The 23,796-nt window shown below is 38.2% G+C and overlaps 1 protein-coding gene across 14 annotated transcripts in view; it reads right to left on the bottom strand.

The window, feature by feature from the left end:
* Positions 1-23,796, bottom strand: part of Mff (mitochondrial fission factor) — a 28,261-nt gene extending 4,465 nt beyond the window's left edge. The window contains exons 1-10 of one of the 14 annotated variants that reach the window (XM_048344625.1): positions 23,625-23,796; positions 20,425-20,536; positions 19,556-19,733; positions 18,032-18,252; positions 16,496-16,665; positions 13,906-13,994; positions 11,466-11,540; positions 5,504-5,662; positions 1,683-1,715; positions 251-310 (exon numbers count right to left, since the gene is read on the bottom strand). In XM_048344625.1, coding sequence (XP_048200582.1) covers positions 251-310; positions 1,683-1,715; positions 5,504-5,662; positions 11,466-11,540; positions 13,906-13,994; positions 16,496-16,665; positions 18,032-18,252; positions 19,556-19,593 — 845 coding nt within the window. In that variant the 5' untranslated portion in view covers positions 19,594-19,733; positions 20,425-20,536; positions 23,625-23,796. The remainder of the gene's footprint in view (positions 1-250; positions 311-1,682; positions 1,716-5,503; positions 5,663-11,465; positions 11,541-13,905; positions 13,995-16,495; positions 16,666-18,031; positions 18,253-19,555; positions 19,734-20,424; positions 20,537-23,624) is intronic. The other 13 variants (XM_048344630.1, XM_048344626.1, XM_048344627.1 and 10 more) reach the window with 13 other exon arrangements.

Genomic DNA, 23,796 nt, shown 5'->3' on the forward strand with positions numbered 1-23,796 from the left:
CCCCAAGGCTATTACAACTGTATTCATATCACACTACCCCACAGTTAGCAAACATTTTCCTCATATTTGTGTGGCCAAATGCCATGATGGACAGACTTCCTGCCTTTACAGAGAAGGGTTACTCCTGAGGGCAAACTGGACAAGTTCATGCTCTAGCTCAGTCATGGTTACTACATGCATTACATTCTACCAAACACCACTTCCACCAACTTCTTGTTTCCCTTGATAATTACAAAGTCTCAAAAGTTACCTGGTGTTGTCATGATGAGGATTAGAAGTGGCGGCGGCAGACCCACCACGCAACACAGGTCTAAGGCAGGATTTTGCAGGAGAAGGCACAAGACAGAATCAGGAAACAGAGAGGTAATAAAATAAAAGCAAAAACAAGACAAATGTCAAATAAGATTATATTGTATGCTTCAATACAATATAATATCTCTCAAATACTTTGAAAGTGTCCTCCACTTCAAGAATTTCATAAATTAACACTTTACCTTTAATTAAAGAAAACAGGAAACGTGACAAAACAGCAGCACTAACTGCTCATTCTTTCCAGAGGTCACATTTTATGAAATTTAGGATCAAGGACAACTACGTTTAAAAAATCTAATTCCTTTCTTCCAGTTGGAAAAAGAAATTGTGACAACTCTAAAAAAGCATACAAGAGGAGCACCTGCATGATCGTGGTTGCTCACTAATGTCACCAGCTCAAGGCAGAAACAGAGCTGAAAGCAAGGCCCATTTCCCAGGGTCCCCTCCCTCCCAGCCCCTTGGTTCTCACTTGGGCCTGATGTCTCACTCAAACCCTAGGCTCTCCAGACTACAATCCTCATCACCTTGGAGTTGAGGCCACATTAGAGCACGCTACACAGTAAGTGTGATCCGTACGTCGAGTCTGAGCGTGAGACAACCAGGAGTGGCATACAGGGCTGCTGGAAATGAGGAGCAAGGCGCACTGGAAAACTTTGTGGGGCTTTTTGCTCAGTCTCAGTACATACTTTAGTCGTATTTCTTATTATCAGAAAGTAAAGCACTGTATGTCCACTGATTCACTGTTCCTAAAACCATCAGTGATATTTACTAACTAGAGAAAGGAGCCTGGGGTGTGGGATTCATGTAAGGATTCTAAAGAAATTATTAAATCCTATTTTGAATGTGTCATTCTCCAAATGATCATGCTTTGCCTGAATGTAAGTATCAAGGCAACAAAATTATAGATGTTTAGTACTAAATGTACTATTTTCTTTTCTGAAGTGGCACAGTGACAGAACAGAACAGAAATCACTATTTTCTGGCAACTCGATTCATTCGAGAAACTTTTTAACACTTAGCGACTGTATGTCCTAAAGTCACTACCAGTGTTTCATGAACACTTCTGGAGCTCGAAGGAAAAGGAATCGGAGATTTCTGGAGGAGACATGTTAATAGGTTTTTTGGTTCACTAAAGAACTCTGAGTAATCCCATTCCATCATACTAAAATATGTATTCTGTGAAATCAGGAAAACCATTATAACCTGCAGTTCTAAATTATACAAGCTTGAGAATGGCTAACTAAATAAAGTGCTTCCTAAAGTTTATTTTTTAATGCATGCTAATATGGCCAAAGGATCTGCCATATCCAACATATTCCACCACAGAGATTTCCCTTTTATAATGCAGAGCCAGAAAATAGTAGGGTTACCTTTCACAACGTATTTCATTTTGTCTTCTCACACTGGCAATTGACACATATAATATAAAAGTAAATTAGACAGGTATTTGGCAGTTAGAAACTTCATTCAAGTACCACTTTTTACCATGAGTATGACTTAGTATATAAATAGCTCAATGCATGCTTTATCATGACAGTGGCAACCAGGAAGGAAAGGAAATCTAAGGCCACCAGGTTTTAGCATTACCATGTATACTGACATTTTTGAGTCATGTATGACTTGACTAAGTGGCATTTCTTTGCTACAAAAATATAAACTGCTACAGCAAATAACTTAATTGGGGGAGCTGGAATTATATATACATTTAAAAAATGTAAAATGACAAGTAGATGCTCTATCAACTATAACTTTGAATTTCTACTTTTCACAAGATACATAGAGAGGTACTGTCCAAAATGGAAATAATTCACACATTGGTTTCTTATTCTACTAATTCAAAGTTAATAAACTTGCAAAGGAAAAACCATAAAAAGTAATTAATACAACTTGCAAAGGAGAAACTATAAAAAATAATCCATACAACTTGCTAAGGAAAAACTATAAAATAATACAACTTGACAAAAGAAAAACTATAAAAAATATCCTCCTAAAAATGAAACATAGGCACAATTCATCTATCAATATTTAAATAATATTCTTACACATACACTAAGTTCCTTTTAAAAAATGTTACTTGTTTACATTGGAGGATAAGATACAGCTCTAATAGATGTATTGGAAGAGATGGGCAAATGCTCTCAAGCAAAGGACACACTCACTACAGTTTTCAACTGATCAGTTTTCCAAATGTACAGCATGGACCTATGTCAATGTACTTTGCTAAGGCATACCTCTGACTTAACTATATTTTGTGTTAGATTTGGTTTAGACCATCTAAACCAGGTTCATCATGAGTAAAAGGAAATACAATCTAGAAATCTCTTATAGTGATGGAAGGGTGAGGTGCATTGTACCCATGAATTGCCATGCTGAATTGAAAACTCTTGGTACATTTAATTAAAGATAATCAGAAAAAAAAGATAATCACAAACAAAAATCATCTAAAATACTTAAGTTGAGCATCGATGAATCTGTATTATTTTATAGTAATAAAACAAGCAGAAAGCTTTTTCTTCCTGACAATAGCTCTAGCTTAAATTGACTATACTCAATGAGAAGGCATAAGACCAAAGATACTGCATTAGCATAATTTAGCCAAGAGTAATAAAATAGAAAAGGAAAAAAAAAGATGCACAGAGAAAAGAACATAAAAGCACTTAAAACTTCATAAGCAGTATTATAGTCATGCAAGTAGAACATTATCCAAATTTCACATTCCTATTTCTAATATCTGAAAATTCATGCTAGATGCTTCTTATAGTTGAAACTGACTTGACACTTGAAATTCTCATCAAATCTTGCTCGATATTCAATCAATCCAAGATTTGAATATACTAAGTTTTGATTGACTTCGATGGTGCTAGAGGTTGAACTGAGGGTCTCATGCCCACTAGGCAGATATTCTACCATTTGAGCCACAATACAACACTCTGAAAAAGCCACTTTGTAAAAACGTTTTCAGAAGTGAAAGCATCAGAAAAATGAATGAGAAGCTAAGACTGCAGGCTCCAGTGTAAGAGCCCATGGATACAACCAGGAGCAACATATTAATATTATAATTGTTCTGAATTCAAAAATGTTACTTAAAAGAATATAATTTCTTCCCAGAAAAGGATTCTATCTATCTATCTATCTATCTACCTACCAATAATAATAGGGTTTGAACTTAAAGAGACTTGCCCTTGCTAGGCAAACATTCCTGCAACTTGAGCTGCACCTTTCCTATCTATGCTTCTTGGGGGGTAGTTTGGATTACAGGCATGATCTATGATAACTGGGCTCTAGAAGGGGATTTTTAAAGTATTTTTTCATATTAAAAGAATTCAGAGTAAATTTCTGATTTTGTATGTTTAAACTTTAGACAATATATATATATTTTTTTGCCAGTCCTGGGCCTTGGACTCAGGGCCTGAGCACTGTCCCTGGCTTCTTTTTGCTCAAGGCTAGCACTTTGCCACTTGAGTCACAGCGCCACTTCTGGCCATTTTCTGTATATGTGGTGCTGGGGAATCGAACCCAGGGCTTCATGTATACGAGGCAAGCGCTCTTGCCACTAGGCTATATCCCCAGCCCAATATTTTTTTCTTATCATATAGAAAAAAACCCTATCTTCATGATTTCTATACCACTGTATTTGAACTGAATAAGGGCTGGTGCAATGTGACAGAAGAAAGCTTAGTAAACTAGAACTTGTTAATTAGCTATGAATCTACACAGGATTTGGAATTTTTTATTCAGGTACTTTCTTTGTAATAGCATCTGATATATATATATTTATATATAATTATATATATATATGATACACTCTGATGTAATAAATCTGGTCTCCTTTAAAAACCTATCCAAATGAAACAGTGAAAGACATTAAATAGAGGACAAATACATTTAAAGGAGGGAGGTAAAAATAGGTCTTTACAAATATGAACTTTTAAGACTAGGTACTTGTTTCCATTATTGTAAAGGATCTACTACACTAAATAATTTGAGAGACTATCCATGCTTTATCTTAAATAAGAGGCAAAGAAGGGGAGAAGAAAACTAAGTATTACCCCCTCCCAATTAGGTTAACATGAGAAAGGGGACCAAGAAAAACTAAGCACTTTTCTCAAGGCCACCTTTTGTGTGTGTGTGTGTGTGTGTGTGTGTGTGTGTGCGCACATTCCCACATATACAGGCATAGAATTCTCTCTCTGTGCCATGTGCTTTTTCTGTAAACTGTTTTTAGTGCAGCTCAAGTCTCTGGGTCCTTGTCCCAAATGCATTCTACATATAAACCTTGGAATGATTACCACGGCCCTGGAGTGATCAAGGGTAAGCAGTACAAAAAAGAGGCCAAGAAGTATGTTTAAAGAACAAGGCTGGTGTCAAGATTACAAGTACTCAGCAAGTGTTCAAAGTTAACCAGAAGACATGTCAGCTCTAAGTAGGAAATAACGTTTATTGGAAACGCTGGCCAAATTTATTGGACATTCTTGCAAAAATTAGCAGTCTTATAAAATGATAATGTAAACTCAAACAGACTCTCAGAAATCACTAATGTTCAGAGCTGAAATAAAACTGACTTTCAATCTTTCCCACACTATGCCAACATTTTTTTCTTAAATTCATCTTTTAAAGCACTCTGTAGTAATGAGACAAGGACAGCAAATATTTAAAGTGAGTGTAAAAAATGTTGCATGAGCAAAAGTGAGATATCCTCCTAATGCTCTTATGTTGAAAAAATACCAGCATTATCAAAAAGATAATAGTGTCTGGGCTTTCAGTGTGGGCCAAGAAAACTGGAGCCAAGAGAAAAGGAAAAACATGTACTGGCAGCTACCAAGACACCTCTCACACCTACCTTATGAAGTCAATCCTATCAAACTTCAGAAAACAGTGCTTCAGTACAACATCCCAGGCCCGATCCAACAGCACATCCCTGGACAGACTGAAGTACTTAGAATAGGCCAACAAAGTCTTTGAAAAAATTCCCATTACACTTCCTGACTGATGAAAAGTTATAGACTCTCATGAAATGTGAATTTTGGACAATAATTTCAAATTAAAAGAAAGCAAAGCAAGCTGTTTCAAATCATTGCATCTTAGAGAGAGAGTAGGAGGTGCAAACATAAAGGAAAGACGCCACAGTCCACTAAATAAGGAGCCAAAAGGAATGCAACAAAGCTGGCAAGAGTCACTGATGGCCAATCACCTGCGATTTTCATCCAGCACATCCAAGATCTGCTGGTAAGCCCTACGAGTAGAAGACTGGATAAGCGACAAAATGCCACGAGCAGAAGAAAGATTAGCTCCATCTTCAGGTAACATATGGGGAGGACAGACGCGAGCCTGGGGTGGCGATGGTGTCACACTGTTTACACAAGGCACAGCAAATGAAGAGAAAAATACTCAAGTCAGATTCTTATAAAACTTTACCTGAGCAGTTTTTTAATCTTAGGAGTTTTTTGGGGTCCCCGTTTCCCATCATCCCCCTTGCCCCAAGGAAACAACAAACAAATAGATTATTAATAGACATTTTGATTTGTTTAAAAACACCAGCTACAATGTAGCCCAAATATCAAAATAAACAAACTGAATATGAAAAACAACTTGAGAAGGAAAGAGCACTACAGCAATGAATGGGTTAAGTCCTTAGCTTTGGTGGGGGTGGGGGAGAAGGACAGTAATCTTCATTTTGTGCAGTATATAGCCGATTTTGTAAACCAAACTAACTACCTTGCGGAGGATCAGAGGGATGGGAGAGAGAGTACACACGGGTCAAAGCCTGCACACAAGTGTGTAAGTTGATCTCATGAAGTGTCACTTCAACCACTTCACAAATAAAGCCAAACAAGTACGTGGAAGTTTATGATGAGGATTTATGTGAAAGACAAAGGCACAACATCGTAAGCAAAGCATTTTGATTGCTTACTTATCGTAAAGTGTATGTTCTCTGACTAGGTGACCACGACACAAGTCTTTCCAATTTGGGGGGCATGGTAAAAACAAAAAGCAAGAATATTCGTTTCATTATGAAGGTGGCTGAGAACCACTTCTGGGCTTCTCAGATCAAGTAACCTTAATTCTTTTGTGTGTGAACTCAATTCACAATTTCTTTTGGTCTACTTTGCTTCCTAACAGACAGCCACCCACACTTGAATGAAGCAATTTGTTCAGGTCTAATCTGAACTCTTTAAGGTCTATGTAAGTATTTTGAGAGAGCGAGTTGGTACCGGAGAACGATTAGCTATATGAGGCATAACTCATAGATGGACTTGGCTTTGGTTTGTTCCAGAAAGAGAACTACATCATTAGGATGAGGGTTCAACATTCTCAATGGGCAAGACACAGTGGAGTAAATGCAATCCTATGTATATTACATCAATGAGGAAAAAAAAAAAAAAGCATGGGACGCTGGTGGCTCACACCTGTAATCCTAGCTACTTAGAAGGCTGAGATATAAGCACTGTGGTTTGAAGCCAGTCTAAGGCAGGAAAGTCCATGAGATTCTTATCTTCAATTAACCTCAAGAAAACCAGAAGTAAGGCTGCAGCTCAAAGTGATAGAGGACTAGCCTTGAGCAGAAAAGCTTAGTGACGAGTACTTAGTTTGAGTCCTATGACCAACCAAAAATAAAGAAAAAAAGCAAAGCAAAACAGCAAGCTGAAAAATGGAAATCCTTATTTTGACCGTGCAACTTTATCTAACTTCATATTTGGAACCCATGAAATAAATCAGATACTTTTTGAAAGGAGATTTACTAGTATCCAATACTCTGAGTCCCAGAAAATTAAGGAATCAAATATCCATAATTTCATCAACAATTTTCAATATCCAGATGATCTAAACAGACAGGTATAATAAATATGAAAGCAATGTTTTTCAAAGACTATGTAGAAGAGAAAGAGATATCTAAACCAAATGTTAAGTGTTTCAGCCTAATCAGCCTATCTATCATGGCTGATTCATCTCAGAAATTAGACCTCATGGTGACAAGGTGACACTGAAAATTTCAGTCTCACAGCTAGCCAACTCTAAAAGTCTGTCCAGAGACTGGCAAATTTCTGGAACTTAACTAAACCAATGTGCCAAACAACTCAAGTGACTTTATCAAACCTGATCTGGGCATCCTGTAAAAACCTTCAGCAGATCTGAGGCCCCGAGTCTGTACATTAGCCTTGCACTCAGAATACTTTGTGGGCAACACAAGGAAATTCTAAAGTTCCTGCTGGATGGTGTCAAAGGCCCAGTGTCACTAGAGGCAGGATTTAGAATGACCAGGCCCATAGTGATATACACAATCCATCTTATACTCTTCCTGAGGAAGCTACCAGCACACCTGGATGTCTTAGGCAAGTGTCATTTTGAATTTTGAGGCTTAGGACACGTTGTGCATCATTCTATATGAACCATTAAATTGGGTACATATGATTGCATTAAAGGCTAGAATAATTAATATTTAGAACTATAATCCTAAAGCAACAGTGTCAACGAACTAAATGGGAATCTACTCAAGTGTGATGGATTTTTGCCCATTAAAGAATAAAAGGGTTCAGGTATGGTAAAGCATGTCTGACATCTCAGCACTCAGAAGGCTAAGGCAGTAATTAAATTCTAGGCCAGCCTGAGCTATTATGTAGCAAGACCCTGTCTCAAAAATCAAAAATACAAAAGGAAAGAAGAGGTACTTTGACAGAGATCATTTTGCTACAATCAATCAATAAGGAATTATTTTAAATTCTAATAGTACAAATATTTTCTGTCTATACATAGGAAATATGATGGTCATTTTATAAAAAAAGCCAAACATAAACAAATTGCAGACTCACCATCAACGACTCTAGAGATGGAATAAATAGAAGGTTGACTTACTACATACCACTAATATAAATTCATAAAAGTAAATGAAAAAAATTTAAAAATCAGAAACCTCTTTTATCTCTAAGATGGAATATGGTAATAAACAGAAAAAGTCCCTTATATGATTCTTAATGGTAACTTAAGAAAAAATGTATATGTAGAAAGATAAAGGATAAAAATAACTCCTTTAAAAAAAAACATGCGAATGAAAATGATCATTTTGGTTTTGGTACTAGAGTTGAACCCAGGGTCCTGTGCATCCCTTGCCCCATGAAACTAAATCTATAAATATGAAGTAGTAAAGATATCTTTAAAAAAATGTTAAAACAAGTACTTGGTCCCAGTTTCTCAACAGGCAGGAATGGAAGATTGAAGTTTAAGACTAGGTTAAGACGGTTTCCGTACAAGCCAGCTACTCAGAAGGTGGAGGCTCTTGTTACGAGGCAGACCTGACAAATACGTAAAGATCCAATCTTAAAATTAAACATAAGCATACGGAAAGTATGGCTTAAATGGCAAGAGCCTTATCTGGCATGTTCAAGGTCCTGAGTTCAAACCTCAGTATCATCAAAAAAAGAAGAGAGAGAGAGACAGAGACAGAGACAGAGAGACAGAGGTATAATTTTTTTCTCAAAAGACAGAGACAGAGACAGAGAGACAGAGAGAGAGAGGGGTATAATTTTTTTCTCAAAAGGAATCAAAGTTTCAAAATCTAAGAAATTTAAATTTGTATTTACTTATGGCAACCCTCCATAAACCAGGATATAAGTTATTTTCAAACTAACTAGTGCTTTTGATAACATTTATTTTCATTTGCAGAGAAACTGATTATAAGATGATGATAACTGCCTTAATAGAATAAACAATTTGGTAATTCTTTTTTCCTTTTTAAAGCTTTAAGCAGCCTTATTCTTTTACCAAAAAAGAACCCTTTAATATGAGTAATTTTTATTTTGCCAATCATTTTACCAAACTGACACCAGTTGACAAGTTCACTATGGGTCTGCCCCATGTGGGGAACAGTGGTCTCAGAGTTGGGTTTAAACTGTCAACATTCATACCAAGCCAAGGTTTAGAAATTTTTGTTGTTGTTGTTCTAGTCCCTGGGGTTTGAACTCAGGACCCAGGCACTGTCTCTGAGCTTTGCCACTCAAGACTAGCACTCTACTACTTAAGCTACACCTCTACTTCCGGCTTATTTTTGGTGGTCAGATGGAGGTAAGAGTGGCATGGACTTTCCTGCCCAAGCTGGCTTCACTGCAATCCTCAGATCTCAGCCTCCTGAGTACCTAGAATTACAGGTGTGAGCCACTGGTGCCCAGTTATTGTTGAATTCTTAACAAGTAAACCACTGTGAAAAAATGTAAAGTGTTGAGGTACTGATATCACTTAAGAAAATATCAGAAGATGACTAATTTAAGAAAAGCACACTTCGAGGATAAACTGTTCCTAGGAATGTAATGAAACAGAATCTTAACTTCACATTAAAAAAATAAAAGATATAAACATGGAGCATTGATGATTAAGTAGCTATTTCATTAGTAATATTCTACCTCATGCTTACACAAAATCTTACTGCGTAAGTTATTAAGTACACAAAGCTAGGCAGTGTTAGAACTCAACTTTAGTTAAAGTATTTGTGTCATAGCTCATTATTAAAAGGTTAAATTTAATGTCAATTAGCATTTTTGCTATGGGTTTTCATAGGAATGTTTCTCAAACTGTGTGGTTTACTTCTTTGGTGAAGCACTAGCCTCTTCAAGAAAATAATATAAAAACTTAGGTATCTGTGGCTTACTTCTGAAAGCCTAGCTACTCAAGAGGCTGACATATGAGAATCTCAAAACCCAGCATGGGCAGACAATCCAAGAAAAGCTATCTCTAATTAACTAACAAGAAAGCTGGCCTGGAGAGTGGCTCAAGTTGTAGAGTGCACAAGTGAGAGCCTGAGGCCCTTAGTTCACATCCATGTGCCACTACACACACAGGCAGAGACAGACAAATAGACAGATGCACACACATACACATACATGCACACACCAAGAGGAAAGATGATTTAAAAATTCATTAAAATCAACTGTGTATTAATTTCTCTTGAAATTTTAAATAGAAATTTCTATTTTGCGATTACTATCTGAGGCAATTTACTAGTTGCCAGAAGCAAATAATAAAACCAGAATAAGAGAAAGTCACTGTCTGCCAGTGTGGTTACTTCTGTTGCTTAAGAATTACATTCTGGGGCTGGGGATATAGCCTAGTGGCAAGAGTGCCTGCCTCGGATACACGAGGCCCTAGGTTCGATTCCCCAGCACCACATATATGGAAAACCGGCCAGAAGGGGCGCTGTGGCTCAGATGGCAAAGTGCTAGCCTTGAGCTAGAAGAAGCCAGGGAGGGTGCTCAGGCCCTGAGTCCAAGGCCCAGGACTGGCAAAAAAAAAAAAAAAAAAAAAGAATTACATTCTGTGTTGTTTCTTCTTCCAACATTGGGTAAGGAACCCAGGGCTTTCTGCATGCTAGGTGAGCATTCTATCACTGAGTTACATCCTCATTCCTGCTGGTGAATTTCTCTATTATATGCCAAAATGTTCTGCCTCATGAGAGGCAGCCATTCCCATGCCTTATTCTGTCACACTTGCAGAAAATGTGGGGATAATGATCTCAGAAAAAAAAAAAATCTTCCAAGCATAATTTTAATCTATGGAACTTAAAAGGAAAAGGAAAGAAAACACAGCATGTTAACATTCAAAAAGTGACAGATTAGCTGTGTGCTGTTGGCTCATGTCTGTAATCCTAGCTATTCAGGAGGCTGAGATTTAACTGTTGTGGTTCAAAGCCAGCCCAGGCAGAAAAGTCCATAAGACTCCTATCTCCAATAAACTCCTCAGAAAAAGCTGGCAGTGGCGCTACGGCTCATGTGGTAGAGTGCTAGCACTGGGCATAAAGAGGCTCAGGGACAGAGCCCAGTGTTCAAGGCCCAGGACTGGGGGGGAAAAATAAAGTGACAGATTACAGAGATTGATTAAAACAAACCAATCAAAGCAAAACAAAGAAAATGAAAAGAATGTTTAGTTATCATTTATACATTATCCAATTTTCCTTTCACTAACATCTATAACTATAGAACCACTTCAGTTGGTCTTTTCTGTTTGTTTTCGTAATATAATTTATGAGGGCAGTTTGAGAAATCCTGAAAGAGAAGTGCTACAAGGCCAGAGAGTTAGAGTATTACACGTCAGTTACTCAGTGAGACAGATTAGTATTAATGTAAGCTAACAACTCCTAGTGGGAAAAGCAGAGCAGAGAAAAATCTTACGTGTACTCCGGTGCAGAAATCGATCCCTGGAACCTTGAAATTTTATTTCTTGGGGCAGAATCTGATCTGTGCCACCTTAAATAATAATTATGCTTCTTTTACATATTCAGCTTTTATAACAAAGAAAAAGCTAGATATGATTCTACTGTCAGAAATCATTTTTTTTTTTTGCCAATAGGTGACAATAAGAAAACAAAGACTAATGTCTCTGATCAATAACCCACTTCTACATCTATACTCAGAGGAAAGGGACAAAAAAAAACGGAGGCAGGCAAAGGTCACGAGTGATGATATACAATCAATCTAACATCACAAAGATGACTACAGTAGGTAAAGTTTCATAATATTCTGGAGGAGGTGAAAGACAGCTGTATTATACTAATTAATCATTTCCTCATCACCTTAATTTGGACACATCATATGCTGATTACACAAAATTTTCATTGTTAATAAGATGTAGCAGATCATTAAAGATAAATTGTGAGTTGTAAAATTAACAATGAGAAGAAACGAAAGGGTAAGATTTCATCATTAACACAAAGTTAAGTATCTTACTATGGCAACATATATAGCAACCATAATAAAAAGTGTGGTAAAGTAAGGTCAGACATTCCATTGTGAAAATATATAGATTCATGTGACTTGTGCTTTCCAAACTAAGATTTAAAAAAAAACAGTAGACTTCCAGTTTTAACAAACATGTGTAAGAAATTGTCATGAAAGCAACTTAAAGAAAAAGAACATCAACTATAGGTATTGTTAATCTTTTGTGCTATGAGGAACTGATTTGATAAGTAAACATAAAGCTATTATCGAATCATCTATTTACTCATATGTACCTGGCTGGTTTTCATACATATAGTGCAATTTTCTTTCTCTTTAGCTAATACAGCTGCCAATAACATGTGCTTTGAGAAAAAGCGATACAATACTAAAAGAATTCAATTTTTATGTTATTGACATGACGTGTCAGGGTGATTAAGGACCTAAATAGCAAGATATATCTTTATGTAGTAGGAAAAAGTATTGCCAGAAATCTTAAAAAAAAATTATAACTAGCAAATAACAAAAGCCCTCAGGTGTACATTTAATTTTTCTTGGCCATAAATTATATATTGTATGGTATTTGTAAAAATAATATTCTAGAAAAATAAATTCCCCAGATCTGATATCACATATGCCAGCCACATACTTTAGGGAAACACACTTTCGACCATTAGAAAACAAGACATATTCATAATGGTTAAACCTCTCAGGGAAATCTTTCCTCAAGGAACTGCAGATTCACTTTAACTTAATTTCCTCCTATATAACCCTTTAGACATAAGGGTATATAACTGCCTATATAAATAACTACTTTAGGAGATATCTTAAGATTCTCCAAGAGGTCAGAGAGATTAGGTTCAAATTGTTTGTTCTCTGAACCTAACAGAAGAATTAAATTTTTTTTTTTTAAAAAGCAAATAATTTACACTGATCTTGAACTTCAGTGGCTGACTGGAAATGCCAGTGAAGCTGTTCCTAACACTTCTTTGAAAGCAAAGATCAATATTAAAAGTCCCACTCCCCACGGTGCTCCCGTTATATACAAAGTTAATTAATTTTGCTTTTATCTAGATTTCCAAGTTCTCAGAAGAAATGCATCATCTGGTTATTTGAGAGCTCCAGGAGAGGTTATCATGGCATTGTAGTGCTCATGATGAATTCTTGGAAACCGGGCAAAAAAATTATTGAGGAAAAGTAATCATTTATATAAGCCTAAATCATCTAAACTTACTTTAAATGGCATCACTGTCAACGGCCTTAAGATTTAAAATTCTGACCAGTTTTCAAGGGACAGTTTGTTAATTTTAATAAAACAATAAAAATACATTAGTCTGATCTGAAACATCTATGGTAGCTTCAAGATCAGGATGTGAAAACTCATCCATAGGAGAAAAAAATTAAATAAATAGTCCTTTAAATAATACATGTACTTGATTTTCAAAATGAAGGGGATCTAATAATTCATAAGCCATTAGGTAGAAAGCTAAAACTTGGGATAAGTAGAATTCTATTTGTCTATACTACTTGTTTATTTACCCCAGCTCATTGGGAACAGAGATGGCCAGTTCACAATCTTATGGCAATGTTAACTTAAAAATATAAACATTGTTTCTATTTTAATCTTCTTGTTTTACATGACAATTAAACATTTTTGAGAATGCATAAAATAGAGTTGAATTTTATCAATTTGTCCTACTTGTACTTTAAAGAAGTGGATAAAGTTACTAAAAATTTTTCCACAACAAAACGGTCAGGTTTTATGACTAAAAAAAGTAGGGTAGAAATGTAAAATTGATGTAAAACAATTCAAATATGATGGGAAGCAATTATCCAGAACAAGATGTGTATGTGTTCTATGGAGAGAACATGTAAAGACGCTCAGTGGTCCACTCACATGGAATCGTTCCTGACCAGCTGTCCATTTTGGCGAACAGCGTTTTCACTCATAGAGCGCTCTCTCTTTAGCCTGCCAACTGCACGGATCTGTTAAGACACAAAGAAAGGGAAGGGAACAGGAAATATCCTCAGGAGCCTTCAGAGCTATTTTGCATCCAAAGAACCTTAGTCCTGAAATTTCAAGGAACCAAGAAAAAGGGACCAAGAATTGCTGCCAGGCATGCATTACAGCTAGACTTTAAAAAAAAAAAACAAAACTTGTGCTGATTATTATAATGCAGATTGAGATTGGAATGCCTATTTACTTACAGATAAAAGCTATCCTACTTTCTTTTTCAAGTATCAGTTTTGCTTGGTAAAACAGTCACAACTCGGTATCATTGGGACTGGGTCCGGGACTTCAGGATATACAAACCCTGGGATGCTGAAGTTCCTCACATAAAATGGCACGTTTTGTTATCTCCTTCTTCGTACTTTAAATTAGCTCTAAAATACTTCTAATACCCAGTGGAAGACAATGTAAATTACATGTGAGTATCTATTACATACCCTACAGTTTATCCTGTTCACTTAGGTCATCAAAGGCCTAACTATACAGGACAGACACTAAGAAAACAGAGGGCAGACGGATCAAACAATGGGTGCAAGAGGGAGCTATGGGAGAATGTGTGTGGGGGGAAAAATCAATAATACAACACCTTTAAAAACAGAGCAATCAGTCTGGAGCCACCAGCAAGAGCTTTTTAAGGTTATACTACAATCAAAGTTAACTTTTAAGTAGTTACATATAAAAGTTAAAGCTATCAGGTGCAGAGAGCTGTACTGGATTGCAGTATAAGAATTCAACTGCTCCTTGCCTTCCAAGTTTGAAGAGTTGTGGCTACGTTCCCTGAAGAACAAGTTTTTCTGTATAGCAGGGTTCCAGATAAATTATTTATTGAGTCAGAACTATTTTTTCTGGCAAGAGATATGAACTCATATTAGGTAGGCCAGAAATGATGGGAGCAGGCAAATGTCCATGACCTCAACATAGGTTAAGAAGCTACAGAATCTTAAGTCTCCTGCTATTTGCACTATTGGAAATCTGATGTAAAAAACATCTCTACACAGACAATACCTTTGAGGTTACTGTCATGAGGAGAAATAGCAAGTCAAAAGCTTCTATTCGTTTTGCTTTCTAATATGACCTATGTGTATACTATAATACTAATGAACTTAAACACTGACTGGGTTGGTAAAGAACATAATTACTTTTCAAGTGTTTTTATCATGTAGTTCAAAGTAGTGGCAGATGCTTTTCAAATTAGGATCTTTTACTGACATTCAGAATCAGTCTTCATTAATTGTCCACTTATTCTCTCTAAGGTTAATACAGTTCCTCAGAGTCAAAGTACTCCTTGGTTACTGGGTCACAGTGTCTTTGGGTCTGGTTATAAAGTGTGTAGTTGCTAGGCATTCAGTACATATATAGGTAAAACTCCTATTTATTGTGCTTAAATCCCAGTGACATCTGGTTATTCATAAACCAAATAAATGCCTTTCAGGCTTCTGTTTATTGGTTCTATGGCATAGGCTAAGCCTATCTCTCTTTTAAGGATCAGCTCAGATACCTTAGCATTTCACTGCAAACTCCTTCTTGCTTTCTGTGGAACTTTGGAATCAGAAGAGAAGGAAACAAAGTAAACGTGGACAGAATAACTGGATTGAACACCCCCTCAGTCCTCACAAACATGAACCAAGCTCAAGACTGTAAATAAATAACAATGTGACAATCAAGTCAGTGATTAAGAGTAAGGAGAAAGAAACAGGGAACACTGTGTCACAGTGATAACCAAGGCATGAAATATGAGTGTACATCAAAAAAAATCTTCCACATGTACATTACAAAAACAGACTCTCTGGGGACTTTGGGCATCTGGGAAGCAGGACCTCCAACTGGGAGTATGCCATGCCATCTTCTGATTTATGTGGCCATCTTCATCAGTTCATTAGAACATTTTATCTTTAATGGGTTGATGCTTAGACCACTGTCCTATACCTAGAGAGAGAATCAATTTCCAGAGAGCAGAAACAGGTCTCATTCACTTTTTTGTCTTATATACAGAAGCTCACAAAATAGTTGATAAAATAAGTTTTCCAAGTCTCTTAGCGCCTCTTTTCATGGAAATATTCAAATTTGTGCTTTCTGTTAAGGAAATTTTTAGAATGCTCAGACGGACATCTGAGGGTAAAATTTCAATTCTCTTAGCACAAACTTAGAACTTAAATAATCAGAAATACCTACTGGCAGGAAACTATCCCTCTACTTTTTAAAAATAATTTTTAAAAATTATCTTTAGGTAGTTGTACAAAAGGGTTACAATTCAACACGTGAATTTTGGCATGACCCTACATTTACTTTTCACAAGCTTTATACTTTCCTGATACACAATATTCGAAGTTTTTAAGCAGCATAACACCTCATTTGAGGAATTTAAAAATCAACTGATGGTAACAATGTTCCATATGGAAGGTTCATAACTATATTATAATGATATGACTTACCGACTTATTCTCCCAAATAAAATTGATGTTAAAATTCTCCTTACCTCTTCATTTTGAGGGGTTGGAAGAGGTCTTTCTAAATCCAGAAAATCTAGTGGTCTTTCACTCAGTGTAAGAACACGAGGTGGTGTTTTTAGTGCCAGAGGTTTAAAGGGAGTTGACTGGATAAGGTCAAGATCTGCTGGTCTTGAAAATGAAACATCCTCATTATTTCCTGGGAAGAAAAAAAAGAATCAATGTTGGTGTGTGTGTGTGTGTGTGTGTGTGTGTGTGTGTGTGTGTGTGTCTCTCCATGTGTCTGTGATGGGGCTTGAACTCAGGGCCTAGGCTAGTTCTCTATCACTTTGAGCCACAGTGCCGCTTCCAGTTTTTAGTGGTTAAGAGGAGATAAGAGTCTCCTGGACTTTTCTGCCCAGGCTGGTTTTGAACCGTGATTCTCAGAGCACACAGCCTCCTCAGTATCTGAGATTACAGGCGTGAGCCACCAGTGCCTGGGTCAGTGGTTTTGTCAAAATGTATTTACTGTCTCTTACTTTTCTACTGTAACTTATTTAACAGCATTGAATTCTTTCAGAGTACATGTTTAGCTTTGATTGCTATTTTACGAATATGTAACATTATGGTGCAGAAATCCATGCAATACACACCTATGGGACAAAACCAAAACCGGTTATCCAGATAAATAAAAAAAACACCTCAGTTTTCCAAACTGAGAAGATATGTGAGTAAATGCTACAAATGGAGATGAATGAACGGCCCCAAAGCATCGTTTCACATGTGCAAAATGTTAATCATCAAAGAAATAATTAAAATAACAAGGAAATGTCATTACATACCTACTTGAATTAAAGATAACTGACAACACAAATGTAGCAAGGACATGGGGCAACTGAAACCCTCAGATATCTTTGACAGGAATATTACATGTACAAAGATGTGGCAAATACGATGGCTAGCATAGAAAGATGTAAGTCCTAACAAAGACTGTACACTAATACATAATGTAATACTAGCTTTATCCTAAGACCCTCCCCCAAAGGAAGCAACTCCAATGCTCATCAAATGAATAAGCAATTTAGGATGTAACTGCACAATGGAATGTTACTCAATAATTAAGTAGAATGTATACCTGACATATACAACAATATATCTTAAAAACATTGCACTGAGCAAAAGTATCCAGACAAACTATCACATAAACTCATTTATATGAAACTCTAGGGTAAATAAATGCAGTCCGGGTGATAGGAAGGAGACTGGTTGCCGACAGTTAGGGGTTAGGACTGGCAGCGAGTGGAACAGCCAAGATTTGGGGATAATACAAATGTTTCTCTATCTAAACTGTGGTAGTTACATATGATTAGCAAAACTCAACTGTACATTTATAAAGTATCCATTTTTGGTATATAAAAACCTCACTAGTTGATTTAAAAAAAACTGCTTAGGATCCAGATTATTGTAATAAATAGAAAGTTTGAAAATTTAAAGGTACATTGCTTGTGTCCGTTCCTAAATACTATTTGGAGAAGCCCCAAATGTTTCCTAGAACACCGGCTGTCTGCTAAGTGAATGAAGCATACCTGCTACAACGATCCTCTCTGGAACCTGCATTATCACACTGGCGTTTGCAATGCCTTCTTGGAATCCTTGTTCCAGGTCAGCATTTGGTGGTGCGACTTTTAATTTTTCTGGGACCCTCATTCGCTGACTAATACCTTCGGTGTATTCCATTTCATACTGAATCCGACTAATTTCTGCCATCTCAGCAGCAGTGGGAGAAGGAAATGCTGCCCCACTCACCCTGGGGGGGGGGGGGGAGAAATTGAAGACTGAGATGGTTGCGTGTTAGAGCATCAGTCCTCTCTACACCGTGGCGTGAGAGGACAACACCTTAGAAGAGAAAGAGCAAAGGAAACTTCTCATTTGCCAGTACTGAATAAACGCAAAGGAAAAATAAAGGAAGAAAATTCTCTCAAGACAGCGCCTTCTGATCAGCTGAAACTGCACATTAAAGATCTGGCTCAGGCTCAAGTTTGTAATATGTTGTATAATGCCAATCTAAGTGTGCAAGTGCGCATGCGCACACCCATGCACACAAGCATATATACACACTTTTTCTGCCTCCGCATAAACTGATATGCATGCTCCTTATAACCAAAAACAAAAAAGGCCTGAAATAAAATTTAAATAAAAAATTGCTAATCAGGGGCTGGAGGTATAGTTGAGCAGTAGAGTGCTTGCCTAGCATGCATGAGGCCTTTCAATTTCCAAAATCAATGATTTGAGAGAAATATACAGTCAATTATTTAAGAAAAAGCTGTTTGGACTTCACAAAACCAAATTAGAAAATGACATAATGTGTGAAAAAAAAAAAGAAAAACAGCCGTCTAATAGTAAAAATCAGAGTTCAAAGGCAAATAAGGTTAATTTTGAACTTAGTAAAAAAGATACAAATCCCCGAACACCTAATACAAATAAAAACCTTTTACTGAACATATATCTAATGACATGCAATAAATACCAAATATATAATTTATATAAAAAATCCTTAATATATGCATTTGTGCCAGTACCAGGGATTGAACTTGGGACCTCCTGCTCTCAATCTGCATTTTTGCTGACAGCTGGTGCTCTACTACTTGAGCCATGGCTCTAGTCCTCAGCTGAGTGTTTTGCTGGTTAATTGGATAGAGATGAAGCCTCATGGACTTTTCTGCCCTGGCTGCTTTCAAACTGCAATCCTCCAGGTCTCAGCTTCCTGAGTAGCAAGGATTACAGAAATGAGCCACCAGCACCTAGTTTGTACTTGTTTTTTGAGGGATTAAAAGTTTCACATTATTAATCTGTGTTTAAAGCCATATTTACATATATATATATATTTTAAAGCATCAATGTCTTGTGCGGGAGCACAGTATAAACAAATTGAGTAATCTTCTAAATTGGAGATGGACCTAGGCAGGAAATGCAACAGAAAGAATGCTGCCCCAAAATGCAAAATATTGATGAAAGCAAAAAAAAAGCAATGGTTAGCCTATGCAAACAGCTTTCAAGCCACTGACTCTAAAACCTGAAATTCCAGCTCAACTGAAGGAAGCATCACTGACCTTCCTAGTGGTGTGTCAATGCTTGTTCTTTTACTCATTTTAACACAGTGAATACACGGCTATAATAGCTATGAAAATACTGCTACCCTGCAGTTCAGTTTATTTATACAACAACTCCCCTACAGATCTGAACTGTTTTTTGGAGGTGTACATAACAACACGGACACTGCTTTTCCAGCTGTAAAAAAGAAAGAATAAAAATCAGTATTTCAACAATTCATTTCACAAGAAAACTATGAGCAAAGTAAATATCTACTTAAAATTGTCTTTAGACTTGAATGTGGCTTGAGGTGAGAAACCAATTTTCAAATCTCTTCTAAACAGTCATGCTATAGTACCTCAAAAGTCATAATGATGGTTCTAAGCATAGTCAATGTACAAATGTGAAGTCAAAAATAGAAAAAGCACTATCATTGTACTAGAGGGGGGTGTCAGTTCATTTCAAAAATAAATATAAAGAAAACAAGAAGAAAATACAAAGGGTAAAAATAAATAAATGTACTTATGATAGCCTAAAATTTTAATGCATACATAATGGTTCCTTAAGAGGAAAGAAAATTCAAAAAACAAACGACACTGTTTCCAGTAAAAGACAGAAGCCAAGGACAATAAAAATTTTAAGATGGGACAGTACAAATGTCTGAGTCCTAGCTGAGATGTTTCTTAAATGTCACATCTAGAGATACACTCTAGAGTATCTCTGAGATATCGAAGAGAGCTCTGGAGGCTGTTTAGTGTGCTGACCCTGGTTTGATTGTGCCTGCTAACTAGCTGCTTTTATTCTGTACTAAAATGTCTGAATCTGAAGGTTTGGCATGCAGATGGTTTAAGACTAAGAAAACAGAGCCAAGAGAGAACATTTTACTTACAAATGTGAACCAACTACTTCTTGCTACTTGGCACTATCTGCTTCTGTGCTTCATATTAAATCCTTTAACTTGCTTCAATGTGCATGCGCCAGATTTAGAGCCACTTTTGTCCCTGGGAGAGAAAAATGAGAGTAACTCAGAAACCAGATAATATCCATATTAGGGATTCCGCTGGGAAATTCTCTACATAATCAAAGTCACAAAGAGAAACAACTTTATATACAAAGAAACAAATAGAAGAATAAACAACAAAAAGCTTATTGTAATCCCATAAATAGGGCTCTATAATTTTTAAAGACCAACTCTTTGTTTTCTCATTTGTATTTAGAAAACATGAAAGTGAAAAATATGTTAAAGTTAACCTATAGTTATATGTACATAATGTGTACATATATAGATATATGAAAAGAAATCGGTGTAAATTTTCACTTAAAATCTTTAAACAACTTGACAACAATCACTAGGTAAGAATGCACAGGATACAGCTTACAGGCATGATGGCTCACGCCTGTTGGTTTACACTCAGAAGGCAAAGCCCAAAGTATCAAGAGCTGCAGGCCTGACTGGACTACATCTTGAAAAACGCAGTGTTCCACCCAATCTTATCTTCAACAACCCAGGTCCACAGGCAACCTCTATCATCAAGTTTCGTGTGTCCCCATAGAGGAGATACTCTCTGAATAGTGTGTGTGTATCTGAAGAGTTGAAAAGCTTCTATTTAGAAACAGCTTTAAAAAGATGTATCCCGTAAAAAAAAAAAATGGCCTTGGAACATGACAAATTGAAATTACATAGTAATAAAAAAGGGAGCAAAGCTGGTACAATCACATTATCTCCCTGAAATATGCTAATCTCCATATGAATTCCTTTCACTGCATTTCAGGTTTTTTGTTTATGTTTTAGTTTTCAGATAGAGTATAAGGCTGGCCTTGAACTCAGGCACCACTGTGTCTGGCTCGTTCCAGCCTTAGCATTCCACCAGAACATCTCGAAGGTCTCCACATTTCACCTTATAGCAGTATTTATTCTTACAAGCATCTCTGAGTTTGCAAAGAAACACGGACTTTGAACAAGTTGGAAAAAGTCAAATTCTCCTATAGTTGAGCTATTTAAACTTAGCAAGCAAAGTTGGGGAGAAGGCATGGGAATGAACATGGAGGGGACAGTGCTCCAAGTATACTGTGTATACACACACGGAAATACCACCATGAAATCCCCTTCATACTACAAATGTATGTTACCTTGAAAATAGGACCAAATTACAATAAAACCTAAATGCAACTTAAAGCTAAGATTAACACTATGGTCTCAGTTGTTAGGTTTTCTGTTTAAGCAAAACAGATTAGAATCTTTGTTTCTCATTAAACTATGGCACTTAGGGTAGCATCCTCTAACAAACTCACTCGGGACTAAGATATTAACTCTCAAAGTTTTGTCACTAAGAACCCATTAGGGCAACCAGTGCACAATTCTCTATTACAAAACGAACAAGACAGAGTCCTCCTTAGAACGATAGATAATTTCATATCTCCACTTTCCAGGCTCCCATACTCCCACACATGCACAATAAAATTCAACGGCATGGGTTTCCTTCTGACCCACATATTTACTCCGAGCTGCACTTGATTTTTTTCTTGGACTTTTAACTATTACAAAAACCCCTTATCCACATAGCATCCTATATCCACACAGTACCACAGAGTCAAGTCACAGAGCACTTACAGAAAGTAAATCAATCTGGGGATGAAATGATTCAAGCCCCAACTTTCTCACTACCTACATTAAAACTGGAGAAACAAGTTGGGCCTAATGGATACTGGTAGCAAAGACTTGTATAATTCCCTAATTTAAACAAAAAAAAAAAGGAAGCTAATTCTTCGACACTTATTGTGCAGGTCCAATTCAGTGTTTTTATCTAGGTCACTCAGTTTTACTTCCCTTTCCAAACACCTTTTAAGAGAATGGGTGTTAACAGAAGAGCCCCGGGATTATTTTTTACTTTTCAAGAAAAGTCACCCCAACACTTGGAAAATGTCTATTAACCACAGAAAATGTTCAAGGCCCAAGGTCGGGGGAGCAACAGCTCAACTTTGTCATCCTGAAATGAGGCAGCTCTAACAGACAGGAAGGGAGACACAACACACAATTTCCTTTGGGAAGATTAGCAGAAGCCTAACTAACTACACAGTGTATACTGGAAGCCACTGTAGTCAAAGTCACTTCAGAAGCCCTTGAAACCAAATAGGAAAGTAGATTCACCGATTTGAACTTGGCAGGGTGACCACTGATTAACAGTTAAATGGTTTGTGTGTGTGTGTGTGGGGGGGGGGGGTGTCTTCATTATTCCACCCAGGGAGAGAGAAAACATTCTCCATCAGTCAAAGCCTTTCAGTGCAAGTCCTGCCTAACACGTCGGGCACAAGCTTTCTGCACCACTGGTGGGTGATCCAGACACCCCCACTCTGGGAAGGGTGCAGAACACCTGGGACTCCGACTGGGTGAGGCCTGTCCTGTCCGGCAGTCGCAGTTCACGGGCTCCCCGGATCCTGGAAGGCACCCCGCCCCTCTTCCTCCCCCCCTCCCCCCAACATCACCAGCATCCACGGCTGTAGCAAGGGGCGCTTTGCACCCACTGGGGCCTCTCGAGGGGCGGCAGACCCCCCCCCCCAGATGCCACGACCCGGACTCCAACGCGGCTTTCTTTCCCGTGGTAGATTCCCCCCCGCCCCACATCCCCCACCAAACAAAAAAAAGCTCCTCGGGAGCCGGACAGGTTCAAGGTCAAGCAGAACAGCGCCCGGGATCCGGCGGGGAAGGGAGGGAGCCGGGAGGCCCGGGGGTTCGAGCTCACGGGGCTGTCCGACGATGAGCAACCTCCACACTGCGGTTTATTTCTCAGTCCATCAACCCGGAGCTCTCCGGACCAGAAGCCCAACCAGAGCAGGTGAAGAGGCGGGCCTCGAACACGCGCCGAGCAAGGGGGGTTCTCTCCCTCGCTCTCCACGGAAACCGGGTCCCGAGGAGGCAAGGCCGGGGCGGGAGGAGACCCCCCCACCTCGGGGGAGCAGCGCGGCCCGGGGCACCGGCGCGGCCCGACCGGCCATCGCGGGGCCTTCCGTGGGCCGGGAGGCCACGGCCCGGGCTAGGCCCGCAGACCGCCTCGGGCGGCGGCCCCGGGCCCGGCCGACGTCATCACTCACCCCTGGCCCGCTGGAGAGTCCCCGGCGAGGGCCGCCGCCCGCCGGCTCCCGGGGCGCCCGGTGAGCGCTCTCAGAGGCCGTTGGCCGAGCGCATTGAGGTGCCGGGCGAAGCACCCGCGAAGCGGCCGCGGCGGGCCGGACAGACGCGAGAACGGCCAGAACTGGCCCCTGT

Source organism: Perognathus longimembris, chromosome 4 (genome assembly GCF_023159225.1).
Source record: "Perognathus longimembris pacificus isolate PPM17 chromosome 4, ASM2315922v1, whole genome shotgun sequence".
NCBI lineage: Eukaryota > Metazoa > Chordata > Mammalia > Rodentia > Heteromyidae > Perognathus > Perognathus longimembris.